This window comes from Astatotilapia calliptera, chromosome 3, assembly GCF_900246225.1.
Source record: "Astatotilapia calliptera chromosome 3, fAstCal1.2, whole genome shotgun sequence".
Taxonomy (NCBI): domain Eukaryota; kingdom Metazoa; phylum Chordata; class Actinopteri; order Cichliformes; family Cichlidae; genus Astatotilapia; species Astatotilapia calliptera.
The window spans coordinates 3,587,571-3,608,757 of NC_039304.1; the positions used below are offsets into that span (position 1 = coordinate 3,587,571).

The 21,187-nt window shown below is 42.0% G+C and overlaps 1 protein-coding gene and 1 long non-coding RNA gene across 3 annotated transcripts; both read right to left on the reverse strand.

Annotated features, from left to right (window-relative positions):
• Nucleotides 1–9,294: 9,294 nt before the first annotated feature.
• LOC113011665 (uncharacterized) lies at nucleotides 9,295–10,824 on the reverse strand. Its single transcript, XR_003270599.1, has 3 exons — nucleotides 10,735–10,824; nucleotides 10,378–10,479; nucleotides 9,295–9,385 (listed from the first exon to the last, which is right to left on the reverse strand). It is a non-coding gene; the product is annotated as an uncharacterized LOC113011665 (long non-coding RNA).
• Nucleotides 10,825–18,457: 7,633 nt separating this feature from the next.
• Nucleotides 18,458–20,898, reverse strand: LOC113016845 (uncharacterized). 2 transcript variants are annotated; one of them, XM_026160012.1, is made up of 5 exons: nucleotides 20,284–20,898; nucleotides 20,155–20,174; nucleotides 19,962–20,069; nucleotides 19,711–19,884; nucleotides 18,458–19,107 (listed from the first exon to the last, which is right to left on the reverse strand). In XM_026160012.1, exons 3-5 carry the CDS (start codon nucleotides 19,992–19,994, stop codon nucleotides 18,475–18,477), a joined length of 840 nt encoding a protein of 279 aa, XP_026015797.1. In that variant the 5' UTR covers nucleotides 19,995–20,069; nucleotides 20,155–20,174; nucleotides 20,284–20,898; the 3' UTR covers nucleotides 18,458–18,474. The 2 variants fall into 2 exon arrangements, with proteins under 2 accessions (XP_026015797.1, XP_026015791.1); XM_026160006.1 differs by having other exon boundaries at nucleotides 19,962–20,174.
• Nucleotides 20,899–21,187: the final 289 nt, after the last annotated feature.

Here is a 21,187-nt window from a genome sequence, read left to right on the forward strand (position 1 = left end):
GTCCAACACTGGATACCAGCTGAGCCTGTGCTGAGTGTAGTGTTACAGGAAAAGGGCAGAAACACTGGTAGCTCCCAGTGATGCTGACTGGGGCACAGAGCTGAATGATGCAGCATCAGGACACTGTTTCAGTCTGACTGACAGAGAAACCTGTAGCTGTATCTACATGTGAGGCAGAGGCCACACAAGCAGCTTTCTATGTTTCACAGTGACTGAGATCTTCAGTGGGGGTGGACATGCTCCTGTACAGACCTCTGAGGAGAACCAAGGTGCAGTCAAAGAGTCCAGTCTGTCCTCACAGATGTGAACATGTGCTTTCATCAGGTCTGCTGTCAGCTAGCAGGCTCACATCAGAATCACTGTTCCTGACAAACACAGTCTGTGTGACATCATCAGTCACTGACCACAGAACCAAGTCCGCCAGAGCTTTTGTTATATTTTTACATGCTGTGGAGCCATTTGTGGGAGCATTTCAAGTTGCTATACATCAATACAACTGTTATAGCCCTAATTTTAATAATATGTATGCATTAAGTCCATAGTAACTACATAAACTGCAAAAAAACCTCTGCTCATCCATCTCTGTGTGTATCAGGATACATTTGGTTCATAATACACAGAAAAATCAGAGTTATTACCTGTAATAAATGTGAAAGATTCCTGCAGTGATAACCAGGCAGGACTGAAACACATCCAAGCTGTCACCACGGTAACAGCACCGCCCATCCACAGGTGAGGGGAGGAGCAAAAAGAGGGACTTTGACCATTTTATACTAAAAACACTCAACTAATGTTTCTAATATGAAACAAATAAGCCCACATTAATGTGAGCGTTTATTAAATAATAATAATGATGATTTCCTCCTGATCTCATTTCCACAGCAGAGAAAACTGTGGTGTATATTGAGGTGGAGGGTGTGGTCTGTGGCTCAGGTGTAGAGTGAGGGTGGGGTGCACCACAGCAGCATGCTGGGACTGCTGAGGGTGGAGGAGGGAGTGATGATGACATCAGAGCTGCAGCACAGAGACCAGTGAACACACAGTCTGTTCATCTTTGCATAGATACAATATACAGCACAATATTGAATGACAGACACGCTGTGGGAGCTTCCACAGATACACTGACGTCAGCATCCAGAGTCCTCCTGCTGCTCCCCCCTCAGAGCCCCGTGATCAGCACCAACACATTCAGTTAGATGACAGAGTCCAGCTGCAGCTAGAATCAGCTCCCCTCTGTGAACAACAGCACAGCGTCAGTGTTTCACACTCAGTGAAAGGAGGAAACAGCAGAAGAACACCATGTGTGCTACGTTTCCCAGGACACACTACAAACTGCACAAATACAGAGCAGCACGTGGAAGGACCTGGAGCTGCATTTACAGAGCTGCAGACAGCGTGATGTCCTGTATGGACAGGTGGAAGGAACCAAGTCCTCAGCTGGAACACTCGTGTTTGTCCACAGACAGGAAACACAGCAGGAAACTTCCTCACAGAAGTGCAGCTCATGGATAACACACTTCCTGTCAGTCAGAATGAGGCTGCAGCCAAACACAGAAAGGTGTTTTTGTCCAGATGAGCCCAGAGAAGAAACACGAGTGTTCACAGACATCAGAAGCTCAGAGAGGTGAAACATGAGGTTGGAGTCCTCGTCAGCATCCAGAAGAGCTGCTGTGAAACCCTGAGTACTCATGACAGACTCTGATGGCACAAACACATCATGATTCAAACAGAAAGACAAACATGGAGCTCCTGATCCTCCTGCATGAGAACAAGCTGACATGAGCGCTGTGTCTGAGAGTGTCTCCCTGTCACAGTGACAATAACACAGCTGCTGCTCACAGTCATTAAACTGACCTGAGGTCAGCTGTGCTCCTTACATATGAACCATGTGACCTCACATCAGTGCTGTGGATGACTGTAGTCATAGAAGAGTAGAGCTGTAGCAGGTGGTGTGAGGAGGAGGTGGTGTATTCTAGTTAACGCAGTACTGAAACACTCCAGCAGAGGGCGCTGTTAAGTCCTTATTGTAACACAGTTACTGTGTGCAGTTAGACTTCATACATAATCTGCACTTATTTCCATCAGACATGCTGTCAGTAAATGATTGGTTTCTATTGATTCTACTTCCTGTTGACTCGTTTGATGACAGTGAAACAATCACAGCTGATTGTGTGATGATGTAAACTGTCACTGTTACATTCAGTGTGTGTGACATAATGTTAGTGCAGGCTGATAACAGCCTGGTTCTGTTAGAAACACATGAACGTGTCCATAGATCAGTGTGTGTTTAACATGAGAGCTTCAGCCCTGCTGATGTGTTAAATAAAGACATGCAGGAAAACTGATGAGACTCTGAAATAACTCTTTATATTTATAATGTAACTCTGCATCAAAAGAACAACAAAGGATCCCAGACAGGTTTCTGTGAACAAAGACCATTCTGATGTTTCTGTGTTTCTAACACTTTGACATTATTAGTAAACAGACTGCAGTGAGCAGCATTTATAAAGAGCTTCTATATAAAGATATGACAGCTGTTTGACAAGTTTATCACTCTGTGTTTGGACCTGATCAGTCCAGCTGTTTACTTGAAACATGTTCATTTACCTGTTCTGTTATATTCATGTTCTTGTCTCTGTTGAAAACACATTTTAATGTCCCTCAGATTTTTCTCCCAGATGAATAAATATAAAAATGACACAAACTGACTGCAGCTACTTTTTGTCCTTTCTGTCAAAAACCTTCATGTGACTCATGAGAGACACGTTTCAGCTGTTTGTGACAGATCAGAGGCCAACAAGTCATTTATAACACTTTCCATCATTGTTTAAAGTTCTCAGTGTTTCTGTGTTGCTGCGTATAGGATCTCCCAGCATCATCACTGTGCTGTCCAATCATTGTGTGCGAGGTTACCCTTATAGTGCGATGTGTGTTTGCACAAAGAGAAGCATGTGTGTCAAATATAAATAAGCACAGAACAGAAACAGCTGCTCGTTTCTTCTGTTTAGAGTCAAGTTAGTGTTTTGTGTCTTTGTTTGAGGCCTGATGTCGAGCAGAGGTGTGTGTAACTGCACTGCTCTGTTATATGTGTGAAGTGTGTGCTTCTCTTCAGCATCATCTTTGTCACTGCTGATTCCTTTGTGTCATCATGTGTTGAGAAGAGAGAACAGTTATAACGGAGGAGCAAAAGGAAGCCCTGAAATCTGCATCAACAAGGAAGTGTTGGCTCACCAGTGATCCCAGCAGAGCCACTGGTTTGGCTCCAGTTGTTCTAGATTCAATGATGTTGTTGCTACAGATACATGTCAGCATCTTTATTGAATTTAATATGAAGCAGAAATGGTGTCATTAGGAGAAGAAGAGGAGAACAAGTCCGGCGAGGAGGCAGCAGCTCTTAAAGATGAAACAGCAGCTCAGCCCTGAGCTCAGAGAGCTGCACATGAAAAAGCTCCTCAAGCAGATCCTGTCAGAGGTTTGTCATCAACAGGAGGAACTGTTCACATCATAGGATGAAGATGCTGTCAGCTGGATGAAGAAGGTTATTTAATGCAAACGTTCACACTGAAGTCAAATTGTTGTCGTGTTGAACAGATTCATGTACTGATCGTCTCCAGAATGTTAGAAGAGCTTCAATGAATCATTAGAAACAACTTACAGCTGCACAGCTGTGTCAAACACATCTGTGTGTCATTGTGGGATTGTTGTGTTTCTACATGTGACACACGTCTAAAACATGCACACAATCTGAACACAAACAGGGACTCATGTGTTCCCACAGCCAGATGCTGAGAGCCATTTCCTTGTAGTCCTGTGTCTACATACATGAACCATTAGATGTTATTGGAATGATTGTCAGCTCTGATAGTTTCATGTGTGTTTAGCTGGACGCTGTTTGATCCTCGACATGTTTAAAGGTGTCCAGTCCTGAGACACTGGGGCTGGAAACAGCTGTGATGTCATTGGACTGTCACACAGACAGAAGTGCATGAAGTGAGCAGCCGAGGAGCCGCTGATGTTTTGGATTCAACAGCATTTGAAAGGTCGACACAGACACATTTGCACACAGAAAGCTGAATCTGTCATATGCCACAGTGAACTCACTGTTCAGTGTTTTTCAGGAAGCTTCTTAACTGCCTCTGCTGCCAAACAAGCAGCTGATGTCCTTGAGAAGAAGCTGAAGAAGTCTTCAACAACAAATACAGGAAGTGGACTTTCAAATACTAGATTCACTTTAGACTCACAGAGAAATGACTCAACCAGCTGTGTTTGACTATATGAAAGGTCAGTGTGTGTCTGCACACAGACTGTTGTGTTGGACTGTTATTCAGTTGTCTGCTGAATGTTTTCAAATGTCTGCATCTCAGCTGTGATGAGGCTGGGGGTCATGGGAGGCCACCGTAGCAGCCTCTTCAACATCATGACATCATCATAAATGCTGCTGGACTGTCTGATGGGCTGACGGTGAAAAAGCCGTCGGGAAGGAAACAGAAGACATTTCAGAGGCTGCAGCAGATTTCTTTGATTCGGGGCCTTTTTCAGCTTTATTGGACAGAGCAGTGAAGATAAGTGACAGCAAAGCAGAGAGAAAGGGGGCGTGGCCCGGGTCAAAGCCAGGCCAGCTGCTCTCCACCTCGTGGTCACCTGCTCATCCTAGTGAGCTCCACCAGCAGCCCTTTCACACACTTTACACTGTCAAACACTGTGTGTGGACCTCAGCTAACAACAGGCTACATTTAAGTCTGGACTACATGCTTTTATATTGTTTTTATTCCATCAGCAGCTCAACATCATGAGCAGCTTTGACATAAAGACATCAAACTCAAGCTGACTTTAAACTACTTTTAATACAGGGGCTCAAAAACAACAACATCTTTATTATATATCAGGACACAAAGTCATTTCATCTCAAAGGGAAACAGCTTTATTTGGAATAACCAGCACTATCAACTGGTTTGGGATCTCCACCAGTTTCATGTCTTTGCAGCTTCTCCAACAAAGTTCCTGTAAAATCAGCATGTTTGTCTTTATTGGTTTGATAGTGATTGATTATTCAGTCCCAATCTGCTGTCATCTAAAGAACAAAATGATGTTTCTATGAGTCACAAAGCTCCAGATGTTGTCGGCTTCACAAAGAAAACAAAGAACTTAAACACAAAGTGTTTGGAGCCAAAATGTTCCCAAGCTGCTCTTTTTGAAATGGCAGAGGTACAGTGGTGTCTAACAGCACACTGTGGAAGGCAAACATGTTATTGTTGGATGAAACTTCATGAATCCTTTGTAGATTTGAGCTGTTGGAGCCTTTCTTTTCTCTTCAGGTGTACAGATGCTGAGGAGGCAGGTGAAGCAGGTGGAGCTGTTGTGATGCTGGCAGAGGGTGTGTCTTAGTAACTCTGTGAGGCAGAACTGGATCCAACATTGTGGATGTGTTGATGTTGGAGCCATTAAGAGTCTCTGGCCACACTGTAGGATTTCCCTTTGATCCACTGTGGGGGCATTTTGGAGTCTGTCAGTGAAACTCTTCATGTTTGTGTTTGACTCCAGTTTATAGAAACAGAGAAATGTGTCATGCTTTTGTTCGGCCTCCACAAATACACACATTTGTTCATTGGTTGGACTTTTTGGAAGGAGACACATTGAAAACCATGTTAATAAGATCTTGTTGTTTCCTGTGGATCCGACACAGAGAGTGGACTTCAGACAGAAAGCGTGGAAGAGATTTTAGAGGCCGTGTGTGGCAACAGGAAGTTTCTGTGTGTTTGCTGATCTTACATGTGGAAAACAACACGTGATGTTTGTGAAGTTCTACAATGATCATTGTTCTCACAGCATTTTGAGTGGGAACAGTTCAAACTGGGAGTAGTGGGAGTTATTTACTGATTGAAACAAGCTGAATGTTTCTGTGACGATGAAGATCAGCAGCTCAGCTGATCAATGAACTGACATCTATCAGTCGTTTCATGAGATGAAGTCATCAGCAGACATTTGTTCTGACTGTGTGATGAATGTCAGAAGGTCAGGGCTCTGCTTTAGTCACTGCTTGATGATCATTGGCTCATTGTTGAATCCAGGGCCCAGTCTGACCTCTGACCTTTGCTGCAGGTCTTCTGTGTTATCTCCACTTTCATGTCTGATCTTCTACTTGTAGTCCTGTGTCTACATATACAGTGGCTTGCAAAAGTATTCGGCCCCCTTGAACTTTCCCACATTTTGTCACATTACAGCCACAAACATGAATCAATGTTATTGGACTTCCAGGTGAAAGACCAACACAAAGTGGTGCACACGTGAGAAGTGGAACGAAAATCATACATGATTCCAAACATTTTTTACAAATAAATAACTGCAAAGTGGGGTGTGCGTAATTATTCAGCCCCCTGAGTCAACACTTTGTAGAACCACCTTTTGCTGCAGTTCCAGCTGCCAGTCTTTTAGGGTCTGTCTCTGCCAGCTTTGCACATCTACAGACTGAAATCTTTGCCCATTCTTCTTTGCAAAACAGCTCCAGCTCAGTCAGATTAGATGGACAGCGTTTGTGAACAGCAGAAATTGAAATTGAAATTGCAGTGAAGTCAGCTAGAAACTTACAGTGACGTGGACATCATGCAAAGACTGCCAGACTCTGTAATACTGCAAATGATCAGTGACTCAGGTTAACACTAAACTTTAAACGGCACCTCTGTGTCTCTGTGTGCTGAACATCTAGGATTGAGTCAGGCTGCATCAGCTGAAGCTGTTATTTGTATATATCAGTATTTTTTTATTCAGGTGTGGGGAAAATACGTAAGACTGCAGTGAAGCGATGCACCAGATGAATCCCTGGCCAAAGGTATCGTACTCAAATCAGACTACTGATCCAGCCACATCAGCCTTTTGTGAGGTCTGTTTAAAGTAGACTAAAAGTGAACTGCAGGTTCCTGAGAGGTGGACTGTGAGCACAGAAACACATGTTCATACATACAGCTGCAGCAAACTTACATTAATTTTAAATAGATTTGTTACTCTGATGTCTGTCTCTGTGTTAGTCCTCTGACAGACTGGTGACCTGTCCAGGTGTGCTCTACCTACTACTGGGACAGGTTCCAGCCTCTGTAATAGAAATGTTCTGTTATTCTCATTTAAAGTGTTTAAGTGCTTATGCATATGCTTAGTTGTGACACTGTTACTGTTCAGTGAAAGTTGCTAAAACTAGATGAACTTACTTCAGCAGTTTGAGAAAACAACTCCCTTTACAGGTGCTGATAAGGCCAAGGGCACAAAACAGCACAACCATTGATGCGTTAGGTTTCATAGCGAGACACGTGAAGTGTGGTAGGATCAGTTTGTAACTTCCTCCCTCTTCCTTGGAAGGCATAAAGGAGGAGGAGCACGACCTCTGTGGCAGCGCTGACATGACTGAACTGTGATGTTTGATGTGTGTTGGCGCAGTAATAAATAGCTTGATCACAGCTCTTTCTGTGTTGCAGACTTTATTTAAAAAATTCCACGAAACCCCCCCCCCACTGTGAACCTGAATTGAATATTCAGAAGACATTTGTTTAAATAGTTCTACAAATCTGAGCTGTTGGTGTGTCCTTGGATTGTGTGGTAATAATATTAGAGCCTGCAATCTTTCTTACTGGATCTCTACTATGAGTCATGTTACCTGAGATTAGTTCTATGTTTACCTGTCAGCCTGGACGAATGTGCTGTGTGAAGAATGTAAATGACATCAGATCTGAACTGCTTACATCTAAGGAGCCTGTTCATATTTAATTGTAATATGAACCAATGATTTTCTGATTGATTGCTGATATATACAGTGGGGCAAAAAAGTATTTAGTCAGCCACCGATTGTCATCATTTTAGGTGGGGGAACTTGCACAGAGGTCAGTAATTTGCACCAGAGGTACACGTCAACTGTGAGAGACAGAATGTGAAAAAAAAAATCCATGAATCCACATGGTAGGATTTGTAAAGAATTTATTGGTAAATCAGGGTGGAAAATAAGTATTTGGTCAATAACAAAAATACAACTCAATACTTTGTAACATAACCTTTGTTGGCAATAACAGAGGTCAAACGTTTACTATAGGTCTTTACCAGGTTTGCACACACAGTAGCTGGTATTTTGGCCCATTCCTCCATGCAGATCTTCTCGAGAGCAGTGATGTTTTGGGGCTGTCGCCGAGCAACACGGACTTTCAACTCCCGCCACAGATTTTCTATGGGGTTGAGGTCTGGAGACTGGCTAGGCCACTCCAGGACTTTCAAATGCTTCTTACGGAGCCACTCCTTTGTTGCCCGGGCGGTGTGTTTTGGATCATTGTCATGTTGGAAGACCCAGCCTCGTTTCATCTTCAAAGTTCTCACTGATGGAAGGAGGTTTTGGCTCAAAATCTCACGATACATGGCCCCATTCATTCTGTCCTTAACACGGATCAGTCGTCCTGTCCCCTTGGCAGAAAAACAGCCCCATAGCATGATGTTTCCACCCCCATGCTTCACAGTAGGTATGGTGTTCTTGGGATGCAACTCAGTATTCTTCTTCCTCCAAACACGACGAGTTGAGTTTATACCAAAAAGTTCTACTTTGGTTTCATCTGACCACATGACATTCTCCCAATCCTCTGCTGTATCATCCATGTGCTCTCTGGCAAACTTCAGACGGGCCTGGACATGCACTGGCTTCAGCAGCGGAACACGTCTGGCACTGCGGGATTTGATTCCCTGCCGTTGTAGTGTGTTACTGATGGTGACCTTTGTTACTTTGGTCCCAGCTCTCTGCAGGTCATTCACCAGGTCCCCCCGTGTGGTTCTGGGATCTTTGCTCACCGTTCTCATGATCATTTTGACCCCACGGGATGAGATCTTGCGTGGAGCCCCAGATCGAGGGAGATTATCAGTGGTCTTGTATGTCTTCCATTTTCTGATGATTGCTCCCACAGTTTATTTCTTCACACCAAGCTGCTTGCCTATTGTAGATTCACTCTTCCCAGTCTGGTGCAGGTCTACAATACTTTTCCTGGTGTCCTTCGAAAGCTCTTTGGTCTTGGCCATGGCGGAGTTTGGAGTCTGACTGTTTGAGGCTGTGGACAGGTGTCTTTTATACAGATGATGAGTTCAAACAGGTGCCATTCATACAGGTAACGAGTGGGGGACAGAAAAGCTTCTTACAGAAGACGTTACAGGTCTGTGAGAGCCAGAGATTTTCCATGTTTGAGGTGACCAAACTGTATGTATGTATGTATGTATATATATATATATATATATATATATATATATATATATATACACATACATACATACAGTTGTTGTACATGTACAGACCATAAATATGGAGTCCAGCTGTGTTTGATGCTGCTGGGCAGACTGACCACTGGGAACCTCTGAGCTCTGCTGCTCCACTCTGTGGAGGAACCATGAAGGATTAGCTCAACACAGGATAAAGATCCAGGAGTTTCTGCTCAAATAACTTCATCTGAATCAAGTCTGTCAAGCTTTAAACTCTCAGATTGTGAACATATCAGTAATTTTCAGTCTGTTTTCATGGACGTCCTTTCAGTGGTGATGTCAGGGATGATTTTGAAGAAGCTCATCAAACTGAACCATCAGCAGATCACTGCTCCAAAACCAGAACATGATCCGAGTCTCCCTCCACCACCAGAACACCAGCTTTACTAACGTGGTAGATCAGTGTAGTACAGATCAATAACTGATGAGTCATTTGATCAAAATCACTGAGTGCTTCACGTCTGACCCTCTGATGCTTCTGTAGACATTTTGCATATTTAATGAATGTCTGACAGTTTTACATTCATTCTATGAACACAGTGGAAATGTTGTGTTATAGTCTCCATGTTGTTTCCAGCATCATAAATTCTTCAGTTCAGAAAATTAGATTCTTTCTTCACAGCTGAAAAACAACAACATTTATTCTCTATTGAAATCTGCATCGTCCACTCCAAAGGTCACAATCTGAAGGTAACATCTGGTTTTGTTCCCTGTGGTTAACTCTGAGCATCAGTATGGTGGGATTTATCCACTACATCCACACCACTGTGGTTCAGTGTTGTCCTGATGGAGTAACAGCAGCCAGTATGATCCAGGCTTTAGCTGCTGGGTCTCTGTGTGACCTCTCAGACTGTTTAACAGATCAGACACAAAGAGAATCAGAGCAGCTCTGTTCTTTAAAGACAAACATGAACCCACTCAGGTCACACTTTCCCCACAGATATGAGCATCACTGTCCTCAAACAGCAAATGACCAAGTCGAACATTTGGATCTTTTCTCTTTCATTGTTTTCTTTTTAATGAATCTTTGTAACAATCTGAGGATGTTTCAGGTCATATTTATCCAGGAAACACAAACATGTAAAGGAGTCATCACAGCTCTCTGACCTCGTTGCTCCAGGTTCACCACTGAAGAGTGGATTGCTACGTTTGGACCGGTCACTCCTCACAGATGGACAGCTGGACCCTGCAGACTGTGACCTCTGACCTCTGCAGACACAAACATGATTGAAGCAGCTGTGATCACACAGACTGCAGATAATGCAGCTGTTTCCTGTCAGTAACATCCTCTTAGATTAGAGTTCAGCTTTTTACAGGAAAACTGGACAAAACTGATTTTTGTTACAAACTCATTTTCATTTCCTCTCAGCTCACAAACACAGTCAGACAATCAACCAGAGTCAACACTGATTATAATGTCAGTGCAGAATTATTTCTGTTACTCAGTGAGTTCAGCTCTCTGACCTCGTTGCTCCAGGTTCACCACTGAAGTCTGGATTTAGACCTTTGGACCGGTCGCTCCTCACAGACGGACAGCTGGACACTGCAGACTCTGCTCTGTCCTCCTCTTCCTCCATCATCATCTTCAGTCAATCTGAGAGGTAAACCACAAACACTCAGTGAGTTCACATTAACAGGAGGAACTGAGTTACAGTCGCTGACCTCTGACCTGTCATGTGACCATGAAACCAGGTCAATATGTCTGTAGGTTCAGTCATCCAGGTCATGTGATCTAAGGAGCTTGGAGAGAAAAGAGACGTCTTTAAGTTTCTGGAAGACGTTTCATCTGAGAAGCTTCTTCAGCTCTAAAACCAAACGGTGGAGAGTCCCAGATATTTAAACCTGAGAGGGAAAGAAAGCATGTCGCTGACCCACCACTGATGTTATTTCAAGGAGGAAACTGAGAGCCTTTGCACCAGGAGCACAAACATCAGCTCCAGCAATGATCCACTGATGTGTTTTTATTCCATGTATGAATGTTGTTATTGACAGAGATGACGTTTGTGTGTCAGTGATGCAGTGACTGTTGTTGTTACCTGTACAGGCTGGTTAGACTCTATGAAACAGATCATACAGATCTCTGCATGTTAGAAGAGACTATTAAAGGTCATGAATGAGACAAAGGCAGGGAGGCGTCCTTTACAGCTAAACAGCAGAGTGAGAGAACAGCCAGCACCTCTACATTTATCACATTATACAGCACATGTATGATACTGACAGGGATGAGAAGAATTTAGTGATTCTGATCCCATCATTGATATTACTTATTGATTCTCAGTAGCTCTGCTCTGACAGTCACCACCATCACTGAGCAGCATATCAAAGACATTTGTGCACATTAACTGCATGTTGTGGCTCAAATGTTTGTGCATGTTGGAGGCATTTCCTCTTTGTTGTGATCAGTGTTGGTCATTACTCAAAACAGTCATTATTACACATATTACACAGAACACTTTAATTAAAAGTAATGGAGTACGTTACTTCATTACTCCTCATAACATTACTTTGATGTTACTGTGTGAAATGAACAAATGAGCATGTAACAACATAAAGCTGAGGTACAGCCCCACACACCAACACAGATCCTGATGAGGTCACGTGATGTTTCTCTGAGTGTTTATGAACACAAATCAAAGATGAAACAGCACAAAGACACTTCAAAGTGATTCTACTGTAGAAACATGAACAGGTAGAAACCTGCAGCCTGACTGCTCATCACTTTGTTACCTGTTCAAGTTCAGCAGCAGCAGCTCACTTTATCACGGTGCTGGTCTGGGGTCAGTGTTTACTCAGCTTTAACTAGTGATGTGACGTTCTGTATCGAGGCTTCGAAGCGTGTGTCGAGTAATGGAGGGGGCGTTTCCGCGAAGCGCGTATCGAGGCTTGCTTCATTTATGGGAGGAGCTGAAAATGATGACGTCCGAAGCCTCGCTGCCCGGCTGTACCACGTGACTGGTTCAGGAAGCGGTTCGAACTTTGCCGCGAGCTATGACAGCGATATAAACCCCTCAGACAAAATGTGGGCGTTTGATGGAGAGTTGCGGTTAGTGAGAGTTAGAGACAGTTTAGAAAAAAAAAATCGCCTACGACCTGCCACAGTGGAGAAACTGTTTCTTTTTAACAAAAAACCAATGATGTGTCCCCTAAACACTAATCACTGTTCTTGCCTCAATGTTACAAAAGCACAACCACTGTCCACACCTCACCTCACAGTATATGATCATTTCCATTTTAGGCATTTCCAAATAATCATGTTCCATACTGCCAGTATAAATATACACAGTACACTGCATCACTACAATATACATGTTTTACACACTCCTTTTGTTGTTGACATTTACAGGCTGTGTGCAAAAAGGCCACACTCTTCAAATTCATGCCAACTAATATTTTTACGTCCAGTAGGTGTCCTACTAGAGCAAATGAAGCTTCAAGAAGCTTCGCGTTGGGGTGAACCAATTGGATGAAAAGCTTCAGTGCTTCATGAGGCTTCATCTGCCCATCACTAGCTTTAACCTCACTCTGGGTTCTTGGCTAGCCTAGCTTTAGCTTAGTGTTAGCATGCTGTGTGGCTAGCTTAGCGTCAGAGCTCTGCAGGTGTCTCGTGTGTAAATATTAATCACAGTGACAGTAAAGGAGGTAAAGGGCTGTGACGTCATCACGTACGCTGCGTCCTCTGTGGGCTCTGAGTGAACTCAAAGTACAAACTACTAGTGATGTGCGATACCACTGATTTCCTTTCCGATCCGATACCAAGTAATATTCAGGGTGGTATCGACGATACTGATCCGATACCGATACTTTGTACAAAACGGATTTTATTTATTGTATCTCAAATTATAGCGTCATAATGATTACAGGACATCAGAATACCTTCTTCTTATCACTTAATAATGCAGAGTTCATCATATAGAAATAAAAAAACTAAAGTTGTGTGCTATTTGAACACCTTGCCTGCCTGGAGGACTAAAGGACTCCGTGAGAGACTCTCACCCTAGCAGCACCTGTCCCTCTCCTCCTCTTCAGTTCGCCTCAACATACGCTCGTCATATTCTGTGATATGATTTACTCTGAGGTGTTTGACAAGGTTAGTGATGTTGCCACAACCATACATGCCAACCCTCCCGCTTTTTCCGGGAGAATCCCACCTTTCTCCAGATTTTCCACCCGGACAACAAAGTTGAAAAACCATATCGCAGAATTCATAGCGCGGCCAGCCAATTCCAGTTTCCAACAATGACGGCAGCGACTTAGTTTTAATATCACTCTTATTTCTCTTTCTGGGTCGCAAAAAAACTTTTAACATATTTTCAGGTGAGAATGTAGCTGTGTAAACTTCAAATATCTGAGCCGACACATCGTCTTCAAACCCCCGCGGTCTTTCACCACTCGGGTTAAACATGATGTACAAGTCACTTTGATAACTTAAAAATGTTCTTGTTTGGCTTTTTCAGTGTTTTATTTGTTCGTGAGTAAATCGGTTTGGCTGAGATTAAAGTTATTAGATTAGATTAAATTAAATTAAACTTTATTATTCCCTCGGGAGGGTTCCTCCGGGGTTTTCACACAGCTGAATAAACATCAAACAGAAAACTGATTAAACAGAAGAGTTTACGTCAGTGTCCGGTTATATTTTAGACAGCAAGGAGCAGACGGCAGAGTTTCACTCCACCGAGGGAGCTCGTGACGTACTACCCGGCTTTCTTTAGACCGCGAAGGCCGGTCCTCAGGTGGAAGCAGCCTCTGAATTTGGACACCCCCGCTGTTTCCGGGCCGGCCAATAATAACGGTGACATTTAACGTATTTTATCCGATAAATAAACCCTGTAAAATATATTTATCCGCCCAAACAGCCCTTTTGAATGTCTCCCTAATTCTGAGGTCTCAAGGTTGGCAAGTATGGCCACAACACCTCACTTTTTTTGCCACATTTATTGCAAACCACGGCTCAGCTGTTTGTGGAGGTAAAATACATCCGCACAATTACGCTCAGCCATTGTTGTGAGTGCGCACGCCAAGGGGCTGCGAGACATTTATACAGCCGTATTTCGCACATGACTATGAAAGGCGGAAGAGGAAGTAGTTCCTTTGAATGTAGGCAATCCGAATGTTATAGTTTCTTTCCACTGTGTTCCTGTTAATGACAAACTACAAATTTACTCTAAATTACTAAAATATCGATATTTTAATGTGAGAATCGATTCTAGAACATAAATGATTGGTATCGGAGGAATCGATATTTCAGGATCGATCCGCACATCACTAGTAACTACACTCAGCTGAGCCTCTCTGCTAGTCGTTATTAGTTGGAGGGTTTTGCGTCACTTTCTCTCGGCTTGATAAAGGGCTGTATAGAAATCACTGGTACGTAACACGTAACGTCATTTTTAGGGAGCGTTGCAGAGAAGTGAGGCTGTTTCTTTGTTTTTGTCGAGTTTTGATTGAAGACATGTTTCCAGTCCGTTTTTTACTCGTTTGTTTTTTCATTAATAACTTTACATTATCACAGAGAACAAGAAGGCGCTTTGTTTGTCACATTCACCTTATGTCTGTGAAGGTTCTCAGTCATCCAGGTCATCGTAGTCAAAGGAGCTTGCAAAGAAAAGCGTCTGGACTTCTTTAAGTTACTTGAAGACGTTTCACCTCTCATCCGAGAAGCTTCTTCAGTTCTAAGGTCAAATGGTGGAGAGTCCCAGATATAAACCTAGTGGGAGTATCCCCCCACAGAGGGACAAAAGGACCCCCTGATGATCCTCTAATCACCTGAGCCAAGGTGGGAAACTGGGTGTGGGCCCCAATCAGCCAGAGTTTCGGGTGAGTTCATTGTGAAACCTGGCCCCACCTTATCATGCGAATTCCTGAGGTCAGATGGCCCAGGATGTGAGTGGGCGTTAAGGCGTCTGGGAAGGATCTCAAAACTGGATTATAGATGGCAGAGAGTTGGTGTCATAAACCCCGCCTCTGTTCAAAGATGGTCGCTCACAGTGGACATAGATGGCTTCTTTCACTCCTCTTTCAAACCATCTGTCCTCTCTGTCCAAAATGTGAACATTAGCATCCTCGAAAGAGTGTCCTTTATCCTTAAGATGCAGATGGACTGCTGAGTCTTGTCCTGTGGAGGTGGCTCTTCTATGTTGTGCCATGCGCTTGTGAAGTGGCAGCCACTTGGCAGCCACAGTGATAAATGGCTGAGATGGCTGCAGCTGTACGTGTGAGGTACCTACATGTTTCAAGATGAATTTGCAGAGATGTCATGTTTGGTGCTTACAGACATCACACTGCATTTTGTGATTTCGTAGCTATTGTTGTGATATTTCGGAGCTTCCCATGATCACCGTGACAGTCATTCATTTTAACATAACCTTTCTATTCCTTTCAGGGATCCTCATTTTTTTGGTGAGGAAGATCAGCAGCTGTGTCGACAGGCAACAGGTAACGGCATGCTTTTCTGTTAGTACTGTAGACCTTGGTCTGGTGCTCTTTTTTAGTTTAACACAGTATTTTCATTTGCCGAAGTGTAAAAAGCTTGTTCCAGGAGAAACAAACTTTAGTGAGTTCTGCAAAATGATTCCCACCATTGCACACTCTGTCAGCCTCCAGTGTGCCCTTTTTTTGTCCTTTAACTGAAGAAAGTCGGTAGTCAGAACATATGAGATAAGTGAGATCCTCATTTTGCCTGCTTATTTCAAGATACAACATTTTCACAAACTGCTGTAGGATAACCTTGCTATTTGTCTTTTCCAACACTTCTACATTCATCCATATTTCCTTGTCTGCTTCTTTCCAGGTGAAAAGTACCTGAAATGGGTGAAAGATTTTGTTTCCAAAAACAAAAGCATGTGCGTTCACCTGAAGAAGCCAAGTGGTGCTGACCTGTGGATAGAAGAGCTTGAGAACACCAAATACAACGGGGATGATGATGAAGTTAACGCCTGGGGAAAATTCTACCTTCCCGAGATTGTAAAAATGCAGGTTATTGGTGTGGTAAAGGGCACCTCATGTCCATGTGACGAGCTTGTGCTGATGACGCGTGAGGACAAAAAGCTGTACGGCTATGACGGAGAGGAGCTGCATCTGGTGGCTTCCAGTTTCCTGGAACTATGTGACAAAACGATAGAGTATCCAGCATCCAAGCGCTACTACAATGGAGAGGCCTTCAAAGATATGGTGAGAAGTTAGACTGCTAAGAATAAGACTGGGGATGCCTAGTGTTAGAGATCAATCACCTGAGCTTTTCTTTGTATTGTTGTGTGTTCTGTTTAGACTGAGGAGGACTGGAAAAAAGTTAAGATGAGTGATGTGGGGAGGAAACTGCAGGAAGAACATAAAAAGCTGGTAAATGAAACCCAGTCAGCGTTCGTCAGCCTAATATCATAGGTGGGTATTGGAGCTGAGTATCATCACTGATTTCTAGAACCTGTTCAATTCCAATTCACAAGGTCCCAATTAGATTCCATTTAATTCTTACTCAGAGAGTCAGAAACATTATAATTCTGATCATTTATCAGTACTGACACTTGTGAAACTTCATCAGAGGTGTGAGCATCACAGCAGATGCTTTTGTGTCAAAGTAACTGAGGATAAAACACAAAACCATGAAGCAGATTTTCCTGGCCTAGCTTTTTACAGTAGATAAGCTTAAAAATATTATTCTGCAGTAGAACAAAAGCAGACGAGAACCACGACTCAACAAATGTACATTGGCTGATGCTGCTGAAGTGATTCAGAGGTTTTAATAAGAGGTTTTAATAGAGACACAGCAGAGCATTTTGCAGTTTCACTTAATTTGAAAAAAATAAATAAAATTTGGTATTGAACAGCAGAAATGAGGCTGTCTTGTCGGAAGTCATTAAAAAAAAAGGCTGTAAACAACGGTAGACTGCTTCATAACAAGCAAGCGAATAATGCCAAAAACAGAGATTTGAGATGGGAAACGGTGTTCTTAAAGTACACCGAGAGAGCCAGAGAGCTGTGCTGTGTTGTTTTTCTGTGTGTGTTTTAATGGTGGTGGAAGCAAACCAGCAAAAGTAAGAGGGAATTCATGACAATGTTTATGTCAAGCGAAATGTGTCTTCTTTTGCTGCTGGTTTGGTTAGAGAGAGACAAAACGTGCAGCTTCAGGATCTGAGCAGCTTTCAGCACCAACGGCATCACAGCTCAGACTTGGATTCAGGATTAAGCCCTTTATGTTTGACTGTAGTGATTGTAGCTCTGTCCTTGTTATTAATCGCTTTAGTCAAACACAGCTATTGTTTGCTGGGATGTGTATATACTTGACAGTTTGTATCTCACAGTTATCAAAGACACTGTGGATAATCATCAAGAGATTGTTGTTCTCTTAATAATGACCTATTTGATTGTTTGTTTTTTCTTCTTCTTACAGATTCTGGTATTTGGCCAAAAGAGAGCTTCACAATTCTTGGCTTCACCTGTGGTAGAAAAATGACTAAAGTTATGCAACACTCTCTAAAATTAAAGCTATGCAACGCTTTAACATGAATGGCGAAGGAGTGCATCTCTTTCACTGTCTCTTCCTGTCCTCTTCTCAGTCTTTGTTGTGGCACCTCTGCTATGTGTTATAGAAAGCACTTGGAATCATGTTCAATACAAAAACACCAAACTCGTGGGATTGCCCTAGCAAGCAGTTGGTAAAAACTAATTAAAACTGATATATATCAGCTTCACTTTCTAGCTGCAAAAGCACGTTTCTGCAAAAGCATGCAGTTTCCTGTCAGCACTTTTTGGCACAGAGTGTACTCAGAGTTAGGCCTTTCTTATATAAAGCAATATAATCAGCATATAAACATTTAAGATGATAAATTTAAAGCTCAACAGTAACTGCTATAAATATTGTAACTACACATGTAGTGCTTTTGCTTAAGTAAATTATAGTTGGGATCATAATAAGAAAACATGTGTTTTTATTTTCTGTGTACCCTGGGTACAGACCAGTATAAACATGGGATTCTTCCCAATAAATGCTGTCTGATAATGCTTCATATTGCATTAAACACTAGATATGTAAGCAAACAAACAAAAACCCATAGAAGCCAGTTTTAATTATTAAATGTGACAATTACATGGAGATGGAAAGTAAACATGCTTATACACGTCTCTGTGATTACAGAAAATCCACACAGATGCTGTCAGAGCAGAGAATCTTTGATTTATCAGAATGATGAATGCAAATGATTTCATGAAATCTCACTCTTGTTCTGGGTTGTAAAATTCACCTGTCCAGTTAAACCGAATCCTTTGCAACACAGTTCTAAGAACCCTACCAACCTCATCCTCAGCTCTCTGCCTGTTGTCCTTTTCAGCTGAGTATTCATCCACATGTGTTTCAACTTCTCTCTCATTTTCAAGCAAATTGCTCAGGCTCTCAGCTTCAGCACAGTTACCATATGGCCACTCTCTGAGGTCTTCTGTGTTCAAGCCAAACAAATTCTTACATGATCTGCAAGGCTTCATTCTGGCACCATCACGGAGACAAAAAGCCTCACACCTGATATTTCCAGGTACTTCAATTGTTCCATCAAAGTAATCTTTCTGGACTGTGTTTGGATAATAGGTCATCACCGCACCAGATACATATTTATGCCATTTGCTAAGACAGGAGGCAGCAATCATAATTTTCCCAGCGTTAGGACCTTTGGTGGACATGGAGACTCCGCAGTACCTTTCTGATTTGTTGGTTTGGGATTTTTGAGAAATGCAGATGGTGGACGAGACGAAAGCTGTTTTTTTATTATTCTCTTCTAAGTCCAAGTCTGTGAGGAGATCTTGCAGACTCTGCTTTATTTGCTCTTCATTCTCTGAGTTATTTTGCAGGACGATCTGAAAACAGTTACAGATCTGGTCAAAGTGTTGCACCTGATTATATAGTTGTTTTTAATATAAAGTTGATCAACATGTTTGTTTCGCTGCTTGACTTATTTAACTATGCAGGACCATTGGATGCTTTTGGTTTAGACATTTTAAGATAGGGGGTGAAACATGTCACAAAAATCTATTTAATTTTAAATCAATAAGCAAAAATCCATCTTTGTTCTCACTAATTTATAATTAAATTTGCTAATTGACCTTTTTTTTTCTATTTTGCTATGCCGGGCTGTCAAAACACGCTGAATTTAGAGTCTTTGAGCTTAACAGATCCAGCAGCTACACAGTGACAGCATCATATACGCCTTGAAGACTGTAAGCATCTCCAATAATGAGTCTGTTAGACATTATTTAGAACTAACAAATTCTGAAGCAAGTCTCCAGCTCTCCTGCAGTCTCTGTGTTTGGTGGAGAAGTATAGCTAGAAGCATATGTTGAAGTATAAGGTACAGTATGGATTTTCTTTGGATTTCTCAGTAAAAAAGCACTTTGCATTATACTTTCCTAAAAACTGGAAGTTTGTCAGATTGACTGAAAATGTGAGAAGAGTTATCTTACCATGTCGAGCACACAGGAGAAGGGACTTCGCCTGGGAAGCTGAGTCGAATACAACTTTAAAGGCCTGGGATATCTTCTCATTAAAGAACCCAAAACAAAAGGATTAGGGAAGATTTCTTCTGGAGAAAAGGGGATGTTGTTGATTTTGCCCAGAAACAACATGCTGTGAAGGATCTGTTGAGTGAAAACATATTTGCTTATTGTTAGTAGTGATAAACAGGACTGTCTTAAAAGTGTCAAAGGTAACACACCTCATCCACCAAGTGTTGACTTCCCGGAGTCATGTAAGAGCCCCGAACCCTCCTCTTGGTAATCTTGTAGGCATTAGTTTTCAACCTCCTTTGAGAAATTGTTGTCTTCTAAAATGATAATGATCGAGCAGTTAGGGATTTAAAAACACAGGAGATCTGATAACTTTGGCTACAGCAGAGTCTGCAGACATACCTATTTTGCTCTTGGTCGGCCTATTTTAAACATGAGAGAAAACATAGTTAGTGAAATGTTGATAACATACAATGACTATCATTGGTGGCTGAAAAGATGCCAGGTAACAAGTGAAAAGCTGCTACTTACCATCGCCACAGTCTAAGAATGAAACAGGAAACACTGAGCGAGTTGCCTCCATCTTAAAGCTGTTGATCATGTGATTTAAAGGAAAGCCACACCCAGCTCTTTCCTGGAATTTTACTCGACTGTAGAAAACTGCTCCATTTGCCCCGCCCACCCATGATCTTTAATATCTACCAAAAACAACCTTTTGGTTGTCAGTAACCAGCCGATCGTTTGCGCGATTAAAAAATGACTTTGTGCGGCGGCGTTCCCACCACGAGCAGAACTCCGGCTCAAAAACCGCTGTTTTTGAACACTTTTATTTACTTAAGCACTTTAATGGGCTTACTTTGAAACAAAGTGCGATTGAATGATTATTGTTATGTGTTGCCTTGAATTCGGCTATGCTGTCTGTTAGACAGCTGTTTTCCTTTATTGTTGTTTTTGTATTGTTTGTAGCGAACGCTACTGGAATGTATAGATTAAGCTACGTAGCCAAGATAATTAATAATTTAACTGTTGTACATTGGTTGATGATGATTTGCATTGTTACATAGGCTTGCAGAAAAATATATTTGTTTACCGGTAAACTGAATCGAACTTGATGTGCCAATGGACGTTTTTCTGACCTACAGGTCAGGTTTTGTTCCCTCCCTTTGAATTAATCTTCTTCATATTGAAGTGGCGAGCCGGTAGGACCATTCTTTGTTTCCCCCCATACGGTAAAAAAATATATTTTAAAATACATTTTGAAATATATTTCAAAATATACAAAAAATGGCCAAAAAATATATGTGCTAAAATACATTTTAAAATATATTTATATATTTAAAATGTATTTTAGCACATATATTTTTTGGCCATTTTTTGTATATTTTGAAATATATTTCAAAATGTATTTTAAAATACATTTTGAAATATATTTATA